General features: G+C 49.7%; 2 protein-coding genes across 3 annotated transcripts in view; one reads left to right on the forward strand and one right to left on the reverse strand.

Moving 5' to 3' along the window:
• LOC126522509 (sulfotransferase ssu-1-like) overlaps positions 1 to 23077 on the forward strand; it is a 59207-nt gene that overhangs the window by 6148 nt on the left and 29982 nt on the right. The window contains exon 1 of one of the 2 annotated variants that reach the window (XM_055066441.2): positions 13066 to 13246. The exons of the other annotated variant lie outside the window; for it this stretch is intronic. Coding sequence (XP_054922416.2) covers positions 13121 to 13246 — 126 coding nt within the window. The 5' untranslated portion in view covers positions 13066 to 13120. Of the gene's footprint in view, positions 1 to 13065; positions 13247 to 23077 lie in introns of those variants that run through there. 2 annotated transcript variants of the gene reach the window in all.
• The window catches only part of LOC126522517 (sulfotransferase ssu-1-like), a 44362-nt gene continuing 24944 nt past the window's right edge, over positions 3660 to 23077 (reverse strand). Inside the window, exon 2 of the mRNA XM_072288788.1 lies at positions 3660 to 5428. Coding sequence (XP_072144889.1) covers positions 4984 to 5428 — 445 coding nt within the window. The 3' untranslated portion in view covers positions 3660 to 4983. The remainder of the gene's footprint in view (positions 5429 to 23077) is intronic.

The following is a 23077-nucleotide window of genomic DNA, read 5'->3' on the forward strand; positions in this document are numbered from 1 at the left end:
AGGTCAACCGCCACAAAAACACGTTCCGTTTTTGCAGCAGAGATGCGAGAAAGCTACATTTCCGTTAACAGCAGGGAATTCTAGGACTCCCTGAAACTCCACCAAAAGTCTGAAGAGTAGTATCAGAGTGTTTAATACCATTTTTCTTTAATATTGAAGGACTCTGGCAACATCAATGAGCTTGCGACAGTTTTCATGTTACGTATCGCGTTCTAGCTCAAGTGAGACAATCATCTCGTTTTGCCACACGGACCACACTGCAAGAGATATTACACGGAAACTTTATTTATCGAAAGAGAAGGACGTTTGCGCATCAGCAAACCTTAGGTGGGTCTTGTTCCCAGGGCGCTGCAGTTTGTGGGTCTCACACGTGCTCTTGGGACAAAGGAACGACAACACAGTAGCGCAATCAAAAGGACATTTATTGCACCTTTCATATACTAATGCCTGCTAGTCGAATTACTACCCATCGAACATGCCGATGGGCGCGCGACAAATCAAGGAAGTCCGACTCACCGCGACCGGGTGGCGAGCGAATATGTTCACCCTCATGCTGGACACCAACGCGCAGTCGTTCACGTGTACGCCAACGCGAATGGTGTCGCGTTCTAACGATCGCATTTGTCCATTCTGGTGTCCTGCTCCTAAGCCTTTCGCAGGACGGTCCCGCGAGCGATGGGCGAGCGCTCGAAACGTCCGCGCCGCACGCCAATTCCAAGCCAAAGAGGAACAGCATACTCCCTTTTGCGCACGAGTAACCCGGCCAGCGCTAGGAGCTAGGGAGCCTAGGTGCAAGCGCTTGCGTGTAGGCTCCCTACTAGGAGCTAGTGTTCCTGTATATGCTCCCTAGGAGCGCAACACTCGCGCCATCTCTCATGCTGACCTGAAACCACACCGCTCGGCACTGGTGCTTCGCTGCGCGGAGAAGCCGGATTACAGGAGACACGTACGAGAGCCATGCGGACAAAACATCAGGGGACACGTGGGAGTCGAGCATCCCCACGAGTTGTTAGAGGGACAGGTTCCCATTTAGACAATCTTGTATGAAAAAATAACAGTGTGAATAGAACGCTGAAAACGCCACTGTTATGCGCCGTGTACTACATTTTCACCGAGATTCTTCAATATTGCATAAGTTTGCACACAGCTTTCAGTGTGCTCCTACCGGCTGTTACATTCCTCGTCCGCGGCACCGAAGTTTATTGAAGCTTCAGTAATCATTGCAGGGCCGTAGAATTTCACCTTTCATCCCATAATCGTCACTGATCTCTCAAATTTACCGGTTGTGGCACGAAATGCGTTCGAAATTCCTTAAAAACAGGGAAGATGAGATAAATAAATGATTTCCTTTCAATTGCTTTTACGACTGAGTCATACATTTGAAAATGACTCAATGTAGTAATTAGCCAAGCAATTTTGCGAAATACAGTAATTAAATATTTAGCCAAAAGAGACATCAAATTGATCCCAATGGAAGTCTTGAAGCGCGCCATCCGATGAGCTCGCTGCCGCGCTACCAGAAATGCGAGAAGCTGACGTTGTTAATTTTTGCAGCGTGATGAATTCAGGCCAACTTCACACAGAAGAGCGAAACTGAACAGCCGAAGAGCGCAACTGTGACGCCCATAGTAGACGCACATGAGTGACATGATTGATCGTGCCTCACAGTTGAGCAGCAAGCAGCCACGTCAATCATGGGCGTCTACTACGGGCGCAGACGGGAAGGGGTGGGGGGTGGGGTTGGAGTGGGTGTGTGCCCAATGTGTCCACCTCTGCCTACGCCCCTGCACAGAGGGACAGCTTCTGTAGCCGTGAAACGCGTGGGCACTAGCCAATCAGCTGCCGACGTGGCTAGAAAGCAGTAGGTACCATCATTGAAGGACTCTACTGTGTACCTGTTAGTCACTTTCTTCAGGTTGTGAGCAACTTTGCACACATATATGACAACTATTGGCATTTTATCCACTAGCGGAGGGGCTAACTGCTTTCCATTAAATTTTCTGACGGAAAGTTTCACCTACTGCAACCATGACAGACCAATTATACTTGGCTGAACGTAGCCGTCTGGTCTGAAGGTTAAAGCTTTCCTGCGTCATGTAACAGGACTTTACTAACGACGCCTCAAGACACATGGATACATTAGCCCTCTAGACAAGTCTAGTGTAGGCCGAGTCAAACGGCAAAAGGGAGCATGAGCGTGGTCAGTACGCACAGTACATGTGCCACTAAGAAAATGTGAGGCTGAGGTTTAAAGAGCGATCCGGGATTACTTGGAAACTCTTACGTAAAATAAATCCCGCTGCCTCGTTGTCCAAACAGCGATAAAATTTCATCAACCGTGTCCGTGGCGGTAACACAAGAGTTAGCTTTCAAAATCACTAGAAACTCGTCAACTTATCCAAACATTCTAGGCAGCTTTGCGTCGTCAAAAGCCTGAGCCATTCCTAGATCAATGGCAGATAGACACATGTTACATAATACTGGTGCGACACATGAACCAATGCAGATGCCTCTACATTAATGCAAATTGTGACATTCTAAGAAAGAAATGTTGCGCAAACATAAAATTCCAGCGAGGTCACAAAATTAGAGACTAAAGTACCTGCAGCCCTTTCAAAAGCGAGAACATCACTTCTTCAATACGGGCCCTGACAGTGGTAAACATTTGTGCATGCGGCACAGAATGAAACAATTTTTCGACATCCACTGAAAAGGACGAAGCGCCACTATTTGCAAAACTATGTGACATCAGTCGAGCTCTCAAAAGCGAACGGGTCATCCGACTCAAACAGGTAAAGGTGTCTTAACAGAGAGGCATGCTTAGAGTCACTGATGGCTTCGGATAGCATGGAAAATTCAGCTTCTTTACACAGCGAGATCGCTTTGGTTCTTATCTTGTTGACGTGTTTCTTAGAATAAGCATTTATTTTTACAATTCAGTTGATTGTTGTAGCTGTTTTGTTATCAGTGCGCAAATGTGTTTGTGCACGCTGGTACGTTTACTAAACATACCTGTCCTCAGTTGCGAGGGATGTTCTTTCCTGTGCGGTCGAAGCTTCCTTGCTCCGTTTCGCGTTATTTTTACCGCGAGAAGTATGAGCCAACTAGCTAGCCCAGCAACAAGTTGTAGTACTTGCAATTCTACCTCCAACCAACAGCGGCTCCGTATTGAGAGTGTGATGGAGGCGTGGTCGAGAGGCTTGGCGTCTCCCGATTCCTGCAGTGTGTGGGATCCACGTAATTTTCTTCTCTTAGACGATTCGCAGGCAGGTAACACTTAGAGTGCAGCTGCACGACAACCGCATCCATATATTGAGTGCGACAGAGGGCACAAAGACGTGACATTGATATTGAAGAACCCTTGCCATTCATTGTCTCTTCTAAAGCACGAAACTGCTGTGCTGTGGACCATATCCGCAGAGAGGCTTTTCGGCTTTGGTAGAGACATCTTCAAAACGCAGCGGCGCCGGCTGTCTAACGCAATGAAGAGCAGCTCTTTCCGAGGGTAAACAAATTTTGCTTTGTTAATTCAGCCTTTTGCTTTCTTTGACAAAAGAAAAAAACTTCAATGATGCAGAACCTTGTTTGGTTTGTGCAATGTTCTTTAATTTGAAAGTAATTGTACACTTTTCTAATTACATTCTACTCTATTTCAGCGACCCAGCATTTGCAGCGCCCCTGGTTGGGGGGTTGCTTGAAGTGCGTATGAATGAATGAATATATGAATGAATAAACAAGCTTCATTTTCCATTCAGAAGAATGGAGGTCACATCACATGTCAAAGTGGTCGCGATCACCAACAAGCCGCCGCTTGCGTATCGGAATGGCGGGTTGGCGGCCGCCGCCACACGGCGATGCGTTATCGAATGTAGAGGTAGATTCTTGGGAAATACTGGCAAGTTTCATCAATTCAACAAGCGTGGTCAAGGCTTCGCAAGTCTTCTGCCTCTTCTTCCCTCTTTATTCAAAACGATTTACACTATAAATTGTCTTGGGTGGCATGGCAAAAAACGTACAATGCCTCAAGAGGCCATGTCACTCTTACAGTTTAAAACGTACCGTGAAGCAGACATATGGAAAACACGAAAAAAGGTGTTTAAAGAGAAAAATACATATAATAATTTTTATGTGTAAACACAAACAGGCAAAGGCATGGTATATCTTGCAGCGAACAAGCAATATCGAAATTAGACAGTAGAAAAACAACTTGCACTTTACATAAAACACAAAACGCGAACATAAATTTGAGCCAATATTATGAAAACAGAAGACAGTTGACTAAAACTCTCAATTGGTTACAACTTATTTGCACTACGCTCTGGCAAGAAAACATTCTTTCATACATATTTTTTATATTGGTGCATGATAATTCCTTAATCTAATCTGCCTAAAATTATAGGATGGTTATTTAATAAATTTGACGCCTGTGAAATGCCCCGGTGAAAACCTCCGGTCGCCATAAGTCAACACGAAGAAGGAGCATGGGACGCATTGCTACGGCCATCGCAGCAAGCGCACGTGCGTGAGACGTGTGGTCGGCCGAGGCCAAGGCCAACCATGCAGCCAGCAGTCGGTCACGATAGCTGGAGGCCCGGCGAAGTTTGTTACCTAGTGCTGGACTTCGTTTGTTACGCTGCGCGAACCGTGTTAGTTCGTTAAGTTCATTTATTAAATTGCGCTTAGTTTACGCCTACGACTCCCGCTGTTGTCTTTCCTGGAGTTAACTTTCCTCCCTGTCTCTTTCTCTCTTCCTGGAATCAAAGTGAAGTAGTTCTATGCGCATTAAGAAGGATGAGATCACAGCGGCAGTTTCTTTATTTCATAGGCTTGTTATACCTGTGAAGCGGACGTGAGGACAGAGCGCAAGGAATCTCGAGGGGTGCGTTAAGGCAAACCATTTTCGCGATGGGTGACCACAGCAGGATTACGTGTGTCCGAGCAGTGGCCGCGCGAGATACTTGTGACGTCGGGTATAGAGAGTGTTCAGGTCTTAGTTTCATCGAGAAGCCAGCCGGCAGCTTCCCACAGCTGCGGGATGTCAGTACCTTCCATCTCGCGTAGGAACCTCTCCTCCAGTCTTCGTGACTGCTCCGGCGAGAAGTAGTTCCGCCAGTCTCCCACGGTGCCTTTCCTGACGAACTGCAGCGCGAACTCTTTCTTCATGCTGCTGACGCTCGAGTTCTCCAGAACGGTCCTCATCTTGTCCTCGTCCCGCGCCAGTTCATCGGCGATGCCGGCGTCTACGAAGCGCGTTATCTTCAGCACCGATCCGCTGACGTCCGCGTGCATGCCTTCGTAGGTGAGGAAGAGTACGTTGGGCTCGTTCCGCTTGGAGTACCACGAGCGCAGGCTCTCGTAGTAGCTACCGAAGTCGGTGCGCCCGTCCAGGAAGATCTCGAAGTATTCGTCAAAGGTGCCGTCTTGGAACCTGCAGGTGAGATGACAAGCGGGTAACATAATTTAGACATGAATATACCTGTATGCGTGTATAATACGTGCTCAAATCTGCTAGTCCAACGGCTGAAGATACAGGACCTGTCTCTCACTCGTATCTTTCTGCCGAGGTCGACTGGGCTCGAATTTATCTTACACGTCTTAATGTGCTGTGGTGTGTTTTAGAGAGGTATGTTCATTGAAAAAGAAAGATGTTGCAGTTTCACCCGAAAGGCGGTGCATTGATAGTTAAAGCAAAGTATTAGGCAACGAAACGAAGTAAGATACGGAGTTTTATCAGTAATATAAATTGCACTCAACAGTCGCTCACTAATTAAATTAACAAACATGGTGTTACGCGCGCACAGGCAATGAACATATTTCACTTGGTCGCGAACACTAGCTGACTCAACGCTGGTTTGATGAAGAGGGCAGGCAAATGGGAGCCAACGCTTCGTGCTTCTTCCCGCATCAAACCATCTCCGAAACTTGAGATTGCGCTACCTCCAACACTCCAACACATGTGCGCGGGAGGACAGCGCTCATGAAGCCACCGGTCATCTAGGATCGCCCAACCATGGCACCCGCCTTAGATTAACTGCAATATAGCGCGCGCAGGCCACGTATGTACTCTGTGCGCTGTGCCGCGCGGACTCCCAGCGCAGCCACGGCCGTGCTGGAGGAGGAGACGCAGGCTCACCTATCCCTTCAGTGCACGCTTGATCACGATATCGCGCTTACCTCACTACCGCCCCCCTCCTCTCTCCCCAGTTTCATCCCTGCGTGAGCGGACATGACAGGCCATCATCGTTCTCGGCTGACCCTATCGCGCTTTCGCTCGCACTGCCAGCACACAGCGCGCGCGGGGTGCGATGGGATCGTATCGAACTTAAGGCCCAACCACTGGCGTCAGCACGCTTCGACACGCGCCGACAAGCGAACGCGTCGCTTCTTTTCGTTCGGAGGAAAAGGGCACGCAACCACTGGACAGAAGCTCTGACGTGTGCCGACGCTCGCTCCTCGGCTGCGGCGCACTGTTGCTGGACCATTTTGTCTTCAACTGTCCAAGTCCGACCTAAAACAGTCTGCTGTAAACTAAGCTTGAAACAATAAATTAGTGATCAGTATGCTCTTTTAGATACGAAAAACATGTTTGATTAATGAATGCACCCCTGCCGCAACAGTTTCTTTTTAACTTTGAAGTAACAATAGCCCACAAGATATCGACATCAGCGCTCGCGCTCGCGCGTCGTCTGTCTACAAGATAGTTTTGCAAACACCTGCACGACCATGCCAAAAGCTGTTGTGTGATTTCATTTTTGGTAGCTCATTGTGCAGCCAACTATATATATGTAATAATTTGTTGGAAATATTGTCATGTAGTAGTGACGGTGAAAAATGATGCGGAGTTACGAACTCCTTGGACGCGCTAGGCCTACGCATAACGTAAACAACACCGGCGGTTGACGGGTGCTGGTTATCCAGACTGCGGAGTTCGGAAGCATGCTTCCATTCGTTTCGAGCACGACAAAATACACATACACCACAGACGTCGCGGCAATCGTAATTCGGTTGGATGTCGTAGCGGACGATCGCACTAATACCGGCGGAACCCAGTGGGCAGGTTGGGTTTGTCGGCGTCGTTCGAAGTCGGTTCGGATCCACGTAGCACTGCCACAACCCACGGTCATCGGCCTTGTCCTTGTCGGCCCACTATCACAACAGTGTCTTTCAGGAACACTGTCGCGCACGTCGTGCGCCCAAAGAACTCGGACGATCGTTGGCGTCGACGTCATCGCAGCAGTGGCCATCACAGGCATATATTTTCAGAAATCGGATTCCCATAATAGTAATTTGCAAACCCACCATACTTACTGCCATCAACTTGGCAGGGTACGAACCATTTCTTCCATCGACGTGCGAAAAGTGCAGCAATCTTGTCGTATACATCCGCAAGGATTTTATGTATGCCCACCATGCAGTACAACATGATAACAATCAATATGTATGCCCACGTGTAAGAAAGAAGCAAGTGTCATTCACCCTCATTGGTGTCTACATATCCCCGTCAGGTCGATTTGAACGCGACAGATTTCGAGATATATTGTTGCGTACCAGTGGTCCTTGGATTATAAGAGGAGATTTCAATGCCCATAACATATTGTGGGGTAGGTCGACAATCAATTCCAGAGACAGGAATCTGGTGTCATTCACCTCTGGTCACGACCTTTGTGTCATGAATGATGACAGTCCTAGATACCTGCAAGGTCTTAAGTACAGTAGTTGCATGGGTTTGACTTTGGTATCACGATGCTTTTGTTCGCAAGTTCAGTAGTTTTCAGACATAGAAACACATGGAAGTGACCACATCCCTACATATTTGCGGATCATGGGGCTAAACAATTCTACCTCGTCGAATGCAGTACGAAGAATCGAATGGGCTAAATTTAGGCTACAGATGGAAAATGCATGCAGAGAAGACCTTGGCCGCAGCCTAGAGGATACCATCACAGAGGCAATGAGGGAAGCTTCATGCCTCCTAACGTTTAGAGCGAATCGTTACCCAATTTGACGTAGAACTGGAGAGGTTGACTGCACTTCGACGACTAGCTGAAAGGAGATACAGGCGCACGAAGGCAGTTTGTGACCTGAGAATGGCACGCATAACTCCAAAGAAAACGCAGCGTCGTTTGGACAAATTACAGGATCAACGCTTGAAGTCCTTTTGCGAATCACTGAACCCTTGTAAACTACTGTCACACATTTGGAGGGCTGTTCGTGGCCTGCGCCTATTCCTATTCCTTCCATTCCTGCGCCTGAAGTTATTCTCTTTTACCTAGCTATGGCTGGCCTTGCTGCAATGTTACCCAAGACAATTCACCTATCAATGTACGTTGATGATCTTTGTCTTCGGCCTTCTGCGGTGACTCGTCTTCAAGTGCGCGCTAGAATTAACCAGGCAGCCACCTTAACCTGTTCGTATCATCGAAAACGAGGCCTTAGTGTGTCTATCGAAAAATGCGCGTTAATCGCGTCTATGCGCAAACCCAATGCACCGTATCATGTTTCTCTCAATGGCCAGGCTATCAAATATCAGAAGTCTCACCGCTTCTTAGGCGTGATTATTGACAGGGACCTTTCGTGGAGCCCCCACTGCATCGACCTGAAGCGGCGAGGAATTTCGATTGTACATATAATGAGGTTGCTGTGCGGAAAAACCTGGGGCACATCGGTGCGGTCCATGCTGCAGCTGTAGAGAGCACTGTTTCTGGGATTTCTACGGTACAGCTTGCCGGTTTTGGCGAACACTTGTAAAACAAACATTCGTACTCTCGAAAGTTTGCAAGGTCAGGCTCTACCATTTCTTAGACTACCAAAATGCGCCTCGACTTACGTAGCAATCATGATTGCTAGAGACTACTTGGTTCCAACATATATAACGATTGACAGCCTTAGTACACGTATTCGACATCTGTGTCGCGTAGCCAGTCACTGTATTGCTGCTTTGCTAGCATAAAGACCTCAAGCCATGTTCTCCAATCTTGTTGCGACACATCAAGTCTACCTTCCATCGGGCTTTACACCAGCAGCAGGACCACTGTTACCCCTCTTGTTCCTACGACAGCCACAAGCACGCCTCACGATTCCGGGAATTACGAAGAAGACCCGTCATTCAACAGTGGCTCTACGTCAGTTCACACTGTCATTATTGAATGGGGCATATGAACAAAGAACGCACACTTACACCGATGGATCTGTCTCAGCCACCAGCCCCACAGGCGTTGTTTTCATCCCGGCCTTACAACTCACAATTACATTCAAAGTATCCCATGTAACGACTTCTAAGGTAACAGAACTTGCCGCCCTACGTGCCGATGCTAATTACATCGCACAAGCAAAACCTCGAAAGTGGGTCGTTCTTTTGTGACTCCAAGGCAGCCCTTCAGAGTCAGCAGTCTGCATGAACAACTGATGTTTGAGATTAGAGAGGTTCTCCATGAGGCCCTCATAAATGGGCATGACATCATCTTCCAATGGCTTCCAGGGCACTGTGGTATCGTCGGAAATGACCTTGCTGATGATGCCGCCCGGTCAGCACATAAAGAAACCCTCACACTTTCTATACCCTTATCAGGGACAGATGCTGCGAGGAGCCTTCGTTTACTTGCTTAAACAAAGACAGAACCTTCGTGGAACACCCCGATTTTTCCAACTGCCATCTCCACTGGCTGGATCCTACATTGAAGCTGCAGATTCCATCGAACTTCTCCCGCCGTGATGCAACTTTACTGTGCCGCCTCTGGTTAGGGGTGGCTTTTAAAAAAGCCTACTCATTCCTTATTAGAATGTCTGACACACCGACCTGTGACTCGTGCAGCTGTGAAGAGACGATCGAGCACGTCTTGTGCTTTTGTAATCTCTATGACAACGAACATGACGTTCTTCAAGGGTGTTAAATCGATCAGATAACAGACAAATTTCAGGGACTAAAATGCTCTGACCATGGCCCCACGCGTCGCAGGCTTACAAAGCGACGCGGGCACTGCTGCGTTTCATGAAAGCGACTGGCCTCAGTGACCGATTATAGGCGTGAAGTTCTGGACATCCGCACGTATCCACACCGATAGTGCCTTCTTCCCTCCCTCTCCTTTCTTGTGTTCCTTTAAACCCCTTTCCCTGCGTATGGTGGCAATTTAAACCGGACGTGCGTCTAGTTGACTTCCCTACCTTTCCTTCCTTCCATTTCCTCCTCCTCCTCCTCCTCATCCTCCTTCTTTTATTTTCATCGCACCAGAAGTACGATGCGACGGCAATCGCAGTCGCTGTGCCGACCGACTCACCTTTGCTGTGTCGTCTGCTACGCTGCTGCTTCGCATCTGTTCGCCTGCACCAAATCGACACCGACAGTGGAGTGGGTGCAGCAAAATCATGAACCAGCCCGGCACCTTTCCAGCACCTTTTGAAATGAACGGCGCGGTTCAGCGGGCGCCATTGCTGCACTGTTGAAATGAACGGTGGAGTGCAGCCCCTCGTGAACTGGTTCAGGTGGTGCAGGCGAATCGAAAGTACTTCATATAGGGAACCAAAGCGCTGCATAAGCGCAGGCCTGTTTGCGGCGGCTGCTGTGGATCGTGCCCACGTGTCACCCACGTGCTGCTTCGCGATCTGGCGATTAGCGAGGCAGTCGCGCCACACTTCGCTCCGTTTGCAACGTGCCGCACGAGACAGATTGTGCCCGCCAGCCAATATATTGCGAAATGAAAACACGTATACAGCAATAGGGAAGACTGCAATAGGGAAGAATTCGATTCCGCTGCTACCTCAGTAAGTGAGCAATTTAAACTTTATGGGGGAGGATTAAAGTTTACCAAGGAATTTCCTCAGAGACGCGTAATTCAGTTTCTTGACATTTCCTTGATCTTCGAACAAAATCATGTTTGTTGGCAGTACTCCCCAAGATCTTCGAAGCCGTTGCTAAACTTTCAATCCAAGCATTCTAAATTAGTAAAAAAACGGAATTGCCATGTCGTGCCTTAAGTCTGCCCTCACCAGATCCTGCATGCACAATATGAGCGCCAGTTTTAATGCGCAGGTCCGGTGCCTATTAGAAGCAGGTTATCCTAGTGTAGCGGTGGCCACTGTGGCTGAGCGCCTAAAGAAGTCGGTTTCGAGAGGGACGGACGTGATTACAGAAAGCAGTAATAGCAAAAAAAGAGTAGTGGCTATTCCGTATATTCATGCAGTGTCGCACAGGCTTAAAAAAGTTGCTAGTAGATATGATGTTAATGTTGCTTTCACTGCTCCCAATAAGCTAGGTAAGATATGCGCTGCCGTACAGAATAAAAAGGAGCGGGTAAAAGGCAAAAAACGAACAGATATTTGTCCAGTGAAGCACAATAAGAACAATAAGGAACACAAAATACGGCGGAGGGAACCCAATGTAGAGCTGGCAAGCTGTTAAGTATCACATGACAAACAGGTGAGATGAACACCCAAATATTTGTAAAAGGAACAGTGTTGACACACTAGTCCTGGAGAGCTTTTCCTTGCAGCAAAGGAGTTGTGTGCTTGCTCGTCGAAATATTCATACTTATAAGCCACACCACTTAGTTTATCCAGGTTGTGCTCTAAAGTACTGTCAGATGGCAACTTGACTTGCCTATAAATCACACAATAATCGAAAAAGCGATGTGCGCTACATGACATACAATTGCACCAATAACTTAGTTTTATATGTCACACAATCATCAATAAACTGATGCACAGTAGATGAAATAACATAGCGCAGATTATTCACGTATAGGCAAAAAAATAAGCATTTCTGCCCGACGAACTCCTTAATGCACGGGAACATGACAGATGCTCTGGTGCTGCTTAGAATTTATTGAAAATGGTTTCAAAGGAACGCTGCTCTCCAGGTGATCACAGTCCAGCTATCCTGGTGATCATGGCAATTCCTTTCATTTCAAAGCGCAAGCGTTTCTGCTTTACCTTGCCGAGGGCTTTAACAAAAACATGTAGCGTGTAGACGTCTACAACAGAATGTGTACTAGAATGTAAGTCAGTGAAAAGAGTCAATTTCACAACAAAAATTACGCTCCACGTTGAGCAATCACACACTGATAACTTGCGGCTTCCTTCAAAAGCAGACGTGGACTTTATAGTTGGTACTTGCTGCTGAGTTTGATGCACGAGTATGGCTAGGAGCAGGCAAAGATGCGCAACCTCGAGCAATACACACGCATCCTTTCTTCAGAGGGAACTTCTATATGTATTCACAGCACAGGCGTCGCGATGAACGAAGCAGGCTAGCGCTAAGATTGAATTTCACAACAGAAATTCTATTCGACGTTCAGTAATCAACACAGATGAATTGCGGCTTCGTCCAGGGGCAGACGTGTGCTTTAGGGTTGATGCTTCCTGCTGCGTCTGGTGCAAGAATATGGTTACAAGCAGGCACCGCTTATGCGCAATCACGAGCAATATACACACATAATTTCTTCATGATATGACGCTGAGCACGGGCAGGGCGAGGATCTCATTGCGCTGACAGGATGACTTTGTTGCAGCAGAGTACTGCATACGCGGTGAGGATGGCTGTATGTGCTTGTTGATAGGTCATCTTGTAACTTGTTTTAATACAGGTAGAACGACACGGACATAGAACGCGCATGAGACAACACACAGCCCTAAACAACCATCTGGGAACAGCTGTTTACGCCCGCAGTGTCCCACAAAATCTCGCAGTACGCAACCCAGAGCGTCGCACCAGTCGCATTGTTGAAATGCCAATCGTGTGGAATAACTCCTCTCAAAGTCGCATTGCGACACGTGCGATTGATCCGATTTCTTTTTCGCTGCAGTCGCAGCATGTGAAACAGGCTTAAGTGTTATATTTATCAGAGGCTTTTTTTCTTTCTTTCGTAAAGTAATATACTCACTGGTAGGCTGGTATGGTTCTGGTGTGGTGGTAGAAGGAGACACAGCAGTCTTTCGGGTTTCTTATCACGTAGATGTACTTGGCCTCCTCTGAAAAAGGCACCAGCTGGAACGGCAGGTGCGTGGTCACGATACGAGGCCTGGCACACTTCTCGATAGCATCGAGCCCGAGTTTTTCCAGGAAGGTGGATCCCGGTGTCACGCCCCTGCAGACTAGGTAGGCGTCCTTCAAGATGCCCTGGACCCAATGGGTGCCACACTTTGGGAATGTGTCAAGGACCACGTCTCCCGGTTCGGGCCGGTACCGAAGACCGCTGCGATACACTTCTTCGGAGAAGGAGCCCGGAAGTCTGTGGCCATCTACGATCTTGCAGTAAGGCCTCTCTCGTTCGATCATCGTGCTTGTATCCCGGACTTGCGTTCGAAAAGGCGTGAGCGGGAAAAAACGCATAAGAAAATTAAGCAAACTCAACTCCAGGTGACAGCTAAGAAATATGAATCATGCTTAGTTTTGTTGAGAAGGCTTGTATTGAATCATAGAAGTATTCTGCAGCAAACGGTTATTGTTCTGGTGAGGGATGCGTCCTATGGGTCTGTCTGTCTTTTTTAGAGCGCAGCTTTTAGGCGTGCATTGTTGCGGCTAGCGTCGTACCCCGTAATCGAACGAACGAGCACAGCGAAAGTTGAAAGAGAACGCGCAGCACCGCGGAAGATGAAAGACGGTGATAGCGAAGAGAGCGCGAAGAAGAAAGTGGTGGAGGAGGGTATGGCGAAAGCGTGAGAAGAAAAGCGTAGTGCCACGCAAGACGGGCTGTGCGGCAACAATGCCTACGAGGTGGCACCAGAATAGCGTGCGTCGTCTGCATGGAAACAAAGCGCTGCATGAGCGCAGGTCTGCCTGCGGCGGCAACTGAATCGCACCCACGCGTCACCTACGCGCTGTCTCTCGCGATTAGCGAGGTAGATTAGCGAAATGAAAACACGTATAGAGCTGCGCTCAAATTTCGCATTAGGGAGTATCGTAATCGTCGGTGAATTTCTTTTTAATTCTAGTGTTTTACATGCCAGAAGCACGACGTAATTATGAGGCACGCCGTCGTGGGACACCGAAATAATTTTGACCACCTGGGTATCTGTAACGTGCAGCAAGTGCACAGCGCGCGCACACACACACGCGCGCACACACACACACACACACACACACACACACACACACACACACACACACACACACACACACGCACGCACGCACGCACGCACGCACGCACGCACGCACGCGCACGCACGCACGCACGCGCACGCACGCACGCACACACACACACATATTGCAAAGGATACGAAATGCAGGTACAAAAGAAACAAGAATAGACGAGTAGAACGAAGAGCTTTAGAGGCCGGACTGCGCTACGATCACGCTACAATCATCGTCCATCTCCTGTAAACAAAACCATTTCTTCACAACTCTTCGTAACAGTTGTGGTGGAAGGTGCGGGGCAATCGACACCCGAAGACGGAGGCTGAACCGCAAGTTCTTCGACGGAGCCGTCGCCTTGATGGACTCCCACCGAATCCACCGGAGTTGAATATGTTCCACGACGCAGACGAACAACGGTCCATTCCAACTGCTGTGCCAACCTGTTCAGTTCAAAAACTGAGAGATGCGCGTCCTTTCGCCAGAAGATCGGACGAAGACTTCGAGGAATTGCTCATCGATTATCACCAGGTGAGTGCCGCCAACAAGTGGAACAGCGCTTCTTAGCTTTCGAACGTCATGTTTTTTGTAACAGATACTGCGTTGGTGTGGTTCGACAATCACGAGGAAACGTTCATAACAGGGGGCAGATTTGTTTCGGAAATGAAAGAGTGATTCGGAGACTCCGCGACGAGAAAGGAAAGGGCAGAACAGACGCCACTGCAACGCGCGCAAGTGCCAGGCGAAACCTGCACGATCTACATTGAGGCAGTAATAATGCTGTGTAGGTTGGTGGACTCTGGGATGCCTGAGGAAGACAAAGTCGGGCACATGCTAAAAGTAATTGCCGAAGATGTTTACAGTTTCCTCATCGCAAAAGACACCCTGGCTTCCGTCGCCGGCATCATTCGGCGCTGTCGCACTTTCGAGCAACTGAAGGCATCACGCCGACGTTTGGCAGGCTAGCCAATGTGACGACAGTTGCAAGCGTAGATAGCAACCAGCCCCTCGATCTTGCATCAACGACCCGACAAATAGTTCGGGGAGAGCTCAGTCTGCACGCACAAGTGACACATCCAGGCACTCATAGCTTCCGCCTATCACTAGATTTCGAGCCAAACGTGGCATCCTTTTCCCAGTATCCTGCGGCGAGGGGCATTGAGGATTATCAACTCGCGCCCCGACAGCAGCCACGGCTCTACGACAGAGGCCCTACTTATGACGCTCGGCCACAACGAAAACAGCCGCGTTTTCACCCCCGAGGCCCGGTGACTTCTGTCAGGCCGCGACAACTTATGACGTGACTTATGACCGATATAATGGATTTCAGCGAGCAGCAGAGACACATTATCCACATGACAACGAACTTTCTCGCCGCCAGAAGCAGCCTAGCATACGTTTCGAGGAAGATGCTGTGAACTGCGACCCTCCTGTGCACTACAACTGCGGTTCCACAGGCCATATAGCTCGGTATTGTCGCCAAGGCCGTCAATCACGAAGGACGTCACCGATGTTCTCGCCACCCGGAACCCGTACTTCATATGACTTGCGGACGACCGATTTGCTTCCAATGGACCGCTTCTCGCACGAGACCAGACGCAGTGATTCGCCAACGTCTGAGCGGAGCTTGACGCTACCAAATAACCGTCCCCGTCGGTCTCCGTCCCCTCGGCGCCGTTCTTCCTCACCGCCGCCGGGAAACTAGCATCCGCGGGCAATGGAGGTGAGGTCGCCGGACGGTCTTTGCAAGAAATACCTCTGCCTGTTGTGATGCTCAAAAACAAAGTGAATGCGTCGATTGACGGAATACCGACCATGGCGTTAGTTGATAATAGGGCGACTGTGTCTGTGATAAGCCTCGCTTTCAAAAAACCGTCTAGGCCACAAAGTTATGTTTTCTTTGAACGACGGTACTACCTTTCGTGGAGTAGGCGGCGAGTGGCTTCATCCCCTTGGTGTTTGTGCTGTGAGTGTTTTGTTGGCTGGGAAAGTGTTTGTGTCGGAATTCCTTGTTCTTTCTCGTTGTTCGCTCGATGTTATTCTTGGTATCAATTTTCTTGAACAATGCGGCGCTTCCGTGGACTGTGGTTGTGGCGAAATGTCGTTGAACGAGTTATTTATATCAAGACATTCCGAACAAAGCTCGCGTGGCGAAGACAGGGACACAGACACACTCAGTGTTCTTGATGAAGTGATTGCACTATCGTAGTGCCTGACGCCCGTTCGTGTTTCTGCAACTACTGTTGACGCTGATTGTGTTGACCTTGTAGTTAGGACTCTCTGCATCAACTGTGCTAAAAATATACTTGTGACCTGCTCTGCCGTGCATGACGAAAGGAGTCGCCACATTGTGGGCGCTGAACTGTTCCGCCACGCCGGTTGTCCTTCCTTGCGGCATGAAAATCGCTCTCTTCGATGAAGCCGCATGTAGCTCAACAGCGGCACTAACTGCGGACGTCTCTACAGCTTGCTCTCCTGGCAATAATCGCCATTCTGAAGAGCTAATGCTTGGCATGATCAGCAAGGCTCTCTGTACATCGGAACGGCAAGCACTGGTACAGGTCTTTGCTAGGCATGAGGCTGCATTCGACTTCACGCATGCAGATGCACCCCTTCATTTACCGTCGTCCCGCGCTCGTCACAGAATAGATACCGGCTCAGCACACCCCACTCGCCAGAAGCCCTACCGAGTGTCATCCTTCGAGTGCAAAGTTATTGCAGAGCAAATCAAGGAGATGATGAACTAAGGTGTCGTTCAAGAGTCGTCTAGTCCATGGGCAGCCTCAGTAACCTTGGTGCAAAAGAAGATTGCTCCTGGAGATTCTGCGTGGATTACAGACGTCTAAACGCAGTGACGAAGAAGGATGTCTGTCCGCTACCGCGAATCGATGACGTCATTGATTGCTTGCACTCTGCTTCTTACTTCTCAAGACTTGATTTGCGATCGGGGTATTGGCAAATACCTATTGACCCTGCTGACAAGGAAAACACCGCCTTCGTGACTCCAGAGGGCCTATTCGAATTTAAGGTTATGCCTTTTGGCCTTTGCAATGCTCCTGCCACCTTCGAAAGATTCATGGACACAGTACTACATGGTCTAAAGTGGGAGATATGCATGAGCTACCTCGATGATGTTGCAATATGTGGCCGCACGTTTGAAGAACATAACGAACGCCTCAGCCTTGTTCTCGACTGCATCGAGAAAGCTGGACTGGCTCTAAACTAAAAGAAATGTCGGTTTGGCGAACGTCAAACACTGGTCCTGGGACACTTAGTCGACAAGGATGGCGTTAGACCCGATCCTCGTAAGACTGAAGCGGTGAGCTCCTTCAAGCCACCGCAGTCAGCACAAGAACTTCGCCCATTCATTGTTCATACATATGTTCGTATTTTCGTCGTTTTGTTCCCCAGTTTGCCGACATCGTTTACCCGTTCACAAGTATTTTGCGACAAGATGTGGCCTTCAATTGGACACCAGAGTGTGGCGCATCATCCTCTCAACTGAAGTTTATGCTAACGTCAGCGCCCCTCTTGCGTCAGTTCGATCCATCTTGCCCGACTGAAGTTCACACTCATGCTAGTGTAATCGGGATAGGAGCGGCGCTTGTATAACGTCACAGTGGCGCAGAGCATGCTGTCGCATATGCCAGCCGTTGCCTCAGCAAATCTGAACGCAATTATACGGTTATGGAACAGGAATGCCTGGCAGCTGTTGTCGCCGTGCAGAAGTTTCGGTATTATCTTTACGGTTGACAATTCAAGATTATCACCGACCATCATTCTTTATGCTGGCTGGTCGGTTTGCGTGATCCCTCTGGTCGCCTAGCATGTTGGGCGCTGCGCCTCCAAAAATACGACTTTGTGGTATCGTACAAGAGTGGCCGTCGTCACGCTGACGCAGACTACCTCTCTCCTCCTGTGACTACCGACTGCGATGCTGAGAATTTTGACGACTCTCTTGCTGCTGTTACACCTACGTTCCCTGACGCGGCAGACTTTCAGCTAGAACAACAGAATGTTCTTACCCTCGATCCGCTTTCTGTCGTCGTCCGTACTTCTCAAGGAAGCGGTCGCTTTACTCTCCGTGATAAGTTTTTCTACAAAACCAATTACTCCGGCCATGGAGCGCGTTTTCTGCTTGTTGTCCCAGAGTCTGCGCTCCGACGTTCTACGTGCCATGCATGACGATGTGACATCCGGTCATTTCGGCTTCGTACGAACGCTACACCGCACGCAGGAGCGCTTTTACTGGCCCAAGATGTACGACACAATCAAGCGGTATGTCGCTAGTTGTGAAACATGCCAACGTCACACGCGAGGCCGTTCAAGCAAGTAGGCATTGACCTTTTGGGTCCATCCCGTTATCTAACAAGAACCATTGTATAATTGTCTGCGTAGACCATCTCACACGGTATGCAGAAACTATAGCCATACCCTCTTCCACCGCTGCTTGCGTGGCGGTCTTCCTGCTGCGTTCCGTGGTCCTTCGTCATGGCCCACCACGTGTGATCATCAGCGACCGTGGTCGCCAGTTCACTGCTGATGCCATTGAGGAGTCACTTTGTTTGTGCACTTCCCAGTTCCGTCATTCCACGCCGTATCATCCACAGACCAATGGCCTCGTTGAAAGGACAAACAGAACGATGACCAACATGCCATGTACATCTCCTCCAATCATAAGAACTGGGACGACGTGCTGACCTTCATTACTTACGCATACAACACGGCTAAACACGAAACCGCGAACTATAGCCCATTTTATCTCCTGTATGCAAGGTTACCGCGAAGCCCTCTCGACGCTTTCTTACCCTTCGTTCTGCCCAATGACGATTCTGTATAGAAGACTTTGTGTCTCGCCGAAGAAGCCCGTCGAATAGCTCGTCTTCGTACTCTGGCTTCGCAAAGTCGTCTGAAAGGGCGATAGATACCACGATCGTCACGTACAAGTATCGTTCGAAAAAGGTGACTTTGTCCTTCTTTGGACACCGCTACGCAAGCGTGGATTGTGCCAAAAGCTCTTGTCACAATATTGTTACGTGTGGAAAGACACAGAATAAAGAAGCTATATTCAGGTTATTTACACTGGAGCCAGATCGCCAGGCCGACACTCGCTCGCGGCAAAAGGGCACCGACCCACTTCGTCGTCGTTCTCGCGGCGGCTCGTACCTTCAGCATCACTCGATGATATCGTAATACTACTCCCCGGCGGCAAAAGCGCCGTCACGGTGCTGTTAAATATCCAAGGCGCGTGGAGGGTTGTAGGGTTTGAGTTGGGCGACGTGGACAATGTCACTGGCTCTCACAGTGGAGGACGTAGTGGGCGTGGCTAGAGCGATTTCGTAGGTGACATCGGTTACTTGGCGAAGCACGCGATATGGGCCTGTGTAGCAGGAAAGCAGCTTTTCACAAAGCCCAACTTTACGTGATGGTGACCAAAGCAACACGAGGGCGCCGGGCACAAAATGGACATCACGGTGACGGAGGTCGTAGCGTTGCTTCTGTTTGCCTTGAGAGACTTGTAGACGAGTGCGCGCAAGTTGGCGAGCATGGTCAGCATGGGCGATAGCGTCACGGGCATAAGCGCTAGTTGAAGCTGTGGTGGACGGAAGCACAGTGTCCAGTGGTAGCGTCGGTTCACGGCCATACAAGAGGTAAAAAGGCGAAAAGCCAGCAGTTTCGAGACGGGAAGAGTTATACGCAAATGTAATGTAAGGTAGAGCCTGGTCCCAGTCACGGTGGTCGTCTGAAACGTATTTGGATAGCATGTCTGTAAGGGTGCGGTTCAAACGCTCAGTGAGGCCGTTCGTTTGAGAGTGGTAGGAGGTGGTAAACTTGTGCTGTATTGAGCAGGCACGCATGATGTCGTCAACGACTTTGGCTAAGAACGTACGGCCACGGTCTGTTAGCAATTGACGCGGGGCACCATGAATCAAAATGATATCATGCAGGAGGAAGTCCGCAACATCAGTTGCGCAACTGGTCGGAAGAGCGCGGGTTACGGCATAGCGGGTCGCGTAGTCCACCGCGACTGCAACCCACTTGTTTCCTGATGTAGATTCCGGAAATGGGCCGAGAAGGTCTAAGCCGACACGATGGAAGGGCTCGGCGGGGATGTCGAGCGGCTGCAGGTAACCGGCGGGGAACTGGGAAGGCTTCTTGCGTCGTTGGCAAAGTTCACAAGCGGCGACGTAACGTCGTACGGAACGGGCAAGGCCCGGCCAGAAAAAACGGCGACGTACACGGTCATAGGTTCGAGATACGCCAAGGTGTCCTGCTGTTGGTGCGTCGTGAAGTTCTTGTAGAACGGTTGAGCGGAGGTGCTTAGGTATGACAAGTAGGAAGTCAGAGCCGTCCGGATGAAGGTTGCGACGGTACAGAGTACCGTCGCGGAGGACGAAGAGGCGTAAAGTGGCGTCGGCCGGAGAGTGTTCAAAACGGTCGATGAGTGCTCTGATGTAGGCGTCACGACGTTGCTCGTCGGCGAAATGAAGCAGCTGCGACACAGAGAATACACAAGCAACACTGGTAATATTGGAGGAGTCAGGGTCGTCAACAGGGTAACGCGACAAGCTGTCAGCGTCTTGGTGCAAGCGGCCAGACTTGTAGACCACGGAATATGAAAATTCTTGTAGCCTCAAAGCCCATCGACCAAGCCGGCCTGTAGGATCCTTTAGCGATGAGAGCCAGCAGAGAGCATGATGGTCAGTGACTACGGAAAAAGGGCGACCGTAAAGGTAGGGACGGAACTTCGCAACCGCCCAGACTACAGCAAGGCATTCGCGTTCCGTAATGGAATAGTTGCGCTCCGATGGTGTGAGGAGGCGGCTTGCATAAGCAATAACACGATTCTGGCCACACTGACGCTGGGCCAAGACGGCACCTACGCCATGACCGCTGGCATCTATACGCAATTCTGTAGGGGCATCAGGGTCGAAGTGGGCGAGAATGGGTGGTGAGGAGAGAAGAGTGACGAGACGAGAGAAGGCGGCGGCTTCTTCAGGGCCCCACAAGAATTGTACGCCTTTCTTTAATAGATTAGTCAGGGGTCTAGCAATTGCCGCAAAATCTTGAATAAAACGACGAAAGTACGAGCATAGCCCGACAAAACTTCGAACGTCTGCGGCTGTCTTCGGAACCGGAAAGTCTCGGACAGCGCGAGTTTTGTCGGGATCAGGCTGTACTCCGGAAGCGTCAACGAGGTGGCCCAGAACAGTAATTTGGCGGCGGCCGAAACGACATTTGGACGAGTTAAGTTGCAGGTTCGCCTTTCGAAATACGTCAAGTATAGCTGTTAGACGCTCAAGGTGAGTGTCGAACGTGGGCGAAAAGACGATGACGTCGTCGAGGTAGCATAGACAGGTGGACCATTTGAAACCACGGAGCAAGGAGTCCATCATACGCTCAAAGGTAGCAGGGGCGTTGCATAATCCAAACGGCATTACTTTAAATTGGTATAGGCCATCAGGTGTGATGAACGCGGTTTTTTCTCTGTCCATGTCGTCAACAGCAATCTGCCAGTATCCAGAACGAAGATCAATGGAAGAGAAATAGCTGGAACCGTGGAGGCAGTCAAGGGCGTCGTCTATACGTGAGAGCGGGTAGACGTCCTTCTTAGTAATGTTGTTCAGATGGCGGTAGTCGACACAGAAGCGCCACGTGCCATCCTTCTTCTTAACCAACACGACAGGTGACGCCCAGGGACTGGAAGACGGCTCAATGATGTTTTTGTCTAGCATTTTGTTGACTTCACTTTGAATTACTCGGCGTTCAGACGCAGAAACTCGATATGGTCGTCGGTGAATAGGAGTAGCATCGCCAGTAAGAATCCGATGCTTGACCGCGAGCGTCTGGCCTAAAGGGCGATCGTCGAAGTCGAAAATATCTCTGTAGGACGATAACACTTGGTAAAGGTCTTCAGCCTGCGCAGAAGAGAGGTCCGTCGCAATCATTTTCTGTATCTTGGGGTCGGCGGCCGAGGCTGGCATGATGGGCCCCCTAAGCTCGCAAGAAGCATCGGTCGATAATGTTGCCACGTGATGGTCGCCGAGACAATCAACGTTGGCAAGGCAAATACCTTGCGGTAGAATTTGCTTTGCCAATCCAAAGTTAAAGATAGGCATGAAAGTGCGGTTCACCGTAATGGTAAGTATACTGTGAGGCACAGTAACGTCATACTGCAGCGGAATGTCGGGCAGAGGAGTGACGAGGTACTCGCCATCAGGGACTGGTGGGAAAGACAAGAGTTCAATATAGGCTATTGATTTTGGCGGCAGGCGAATAAAGCCGGTGGGGCGTAGGCGGCACTGGGGTGAGTCAAAAGGTTCTGTGAGAATCGGCAACTCAAGGCGAAGGGTACTGGCAGAGCAGTCAATAAGAGCAGAATGCGCGGAGAGAAAATCGAGGCCGAGAATGAGGTCGTGGGGGCAATGAGCAATCACGGTGAAGAGGACAGGAGTGTGGCGGCCGGCGATGCTGACACGTGCCGTACACATGCCGATGATAGGCACAGTACCGCCATCCGCAACGCGGACGACGCGTGCCGACGCTGGGGTGAGGAGCTTGTTCAGTCGTCGTCGGAAGGCAGCACTCATAATAGAAAGATGTGCACCTGTATCGATGAGTGCCGTGACAGGATAGCCATCAACGTCAACGTCAAGAAGGTTTTGGTTCGTGTGTAACGTCAGCAGAGGATTTGAGGGCAGAGTGGACAAGGCAGCTTCACCTCCAGAAGCTGCAGTGCCTAGTTTTCCGGCTGGATCCGGGAGGCGTATTTCCAACTGCTCGTAGGTACAACGGGGCGTGGAACTTGCGGAGACGACGGACGTTTGCGCGCATGCGCGAGTGAGAGCGGGTGCGAGAGAGGAAATGTGGGGAGTTTTGATTCTTGAAAATACGACTCTGCCTAGGTACTACGGAGGAGTCCCTTGGGGCGCGGTGTATGCGCTTGTCCCTAGGCGCGCCGTGCCGGCAGAAGTCGCGGGGCGCGGTTGTGCTGAACTTAGCATCGCAAGT

The sequence above is a fragment of the Dermacentor andersoni genome, chromosome 6, assembly GCF_023375885.2.
Source record: "Dermacentor andersoni chromosome 6, qqDerAnde1_hic_scaffold, whole genome shotgun sequence".
Lineage (NCBI taxonomy): Eukaryota > Metazoa > Arthropoda > Arachnida > Ixodida > Ixodidae > Dermacentor > Dermacentor andersoni.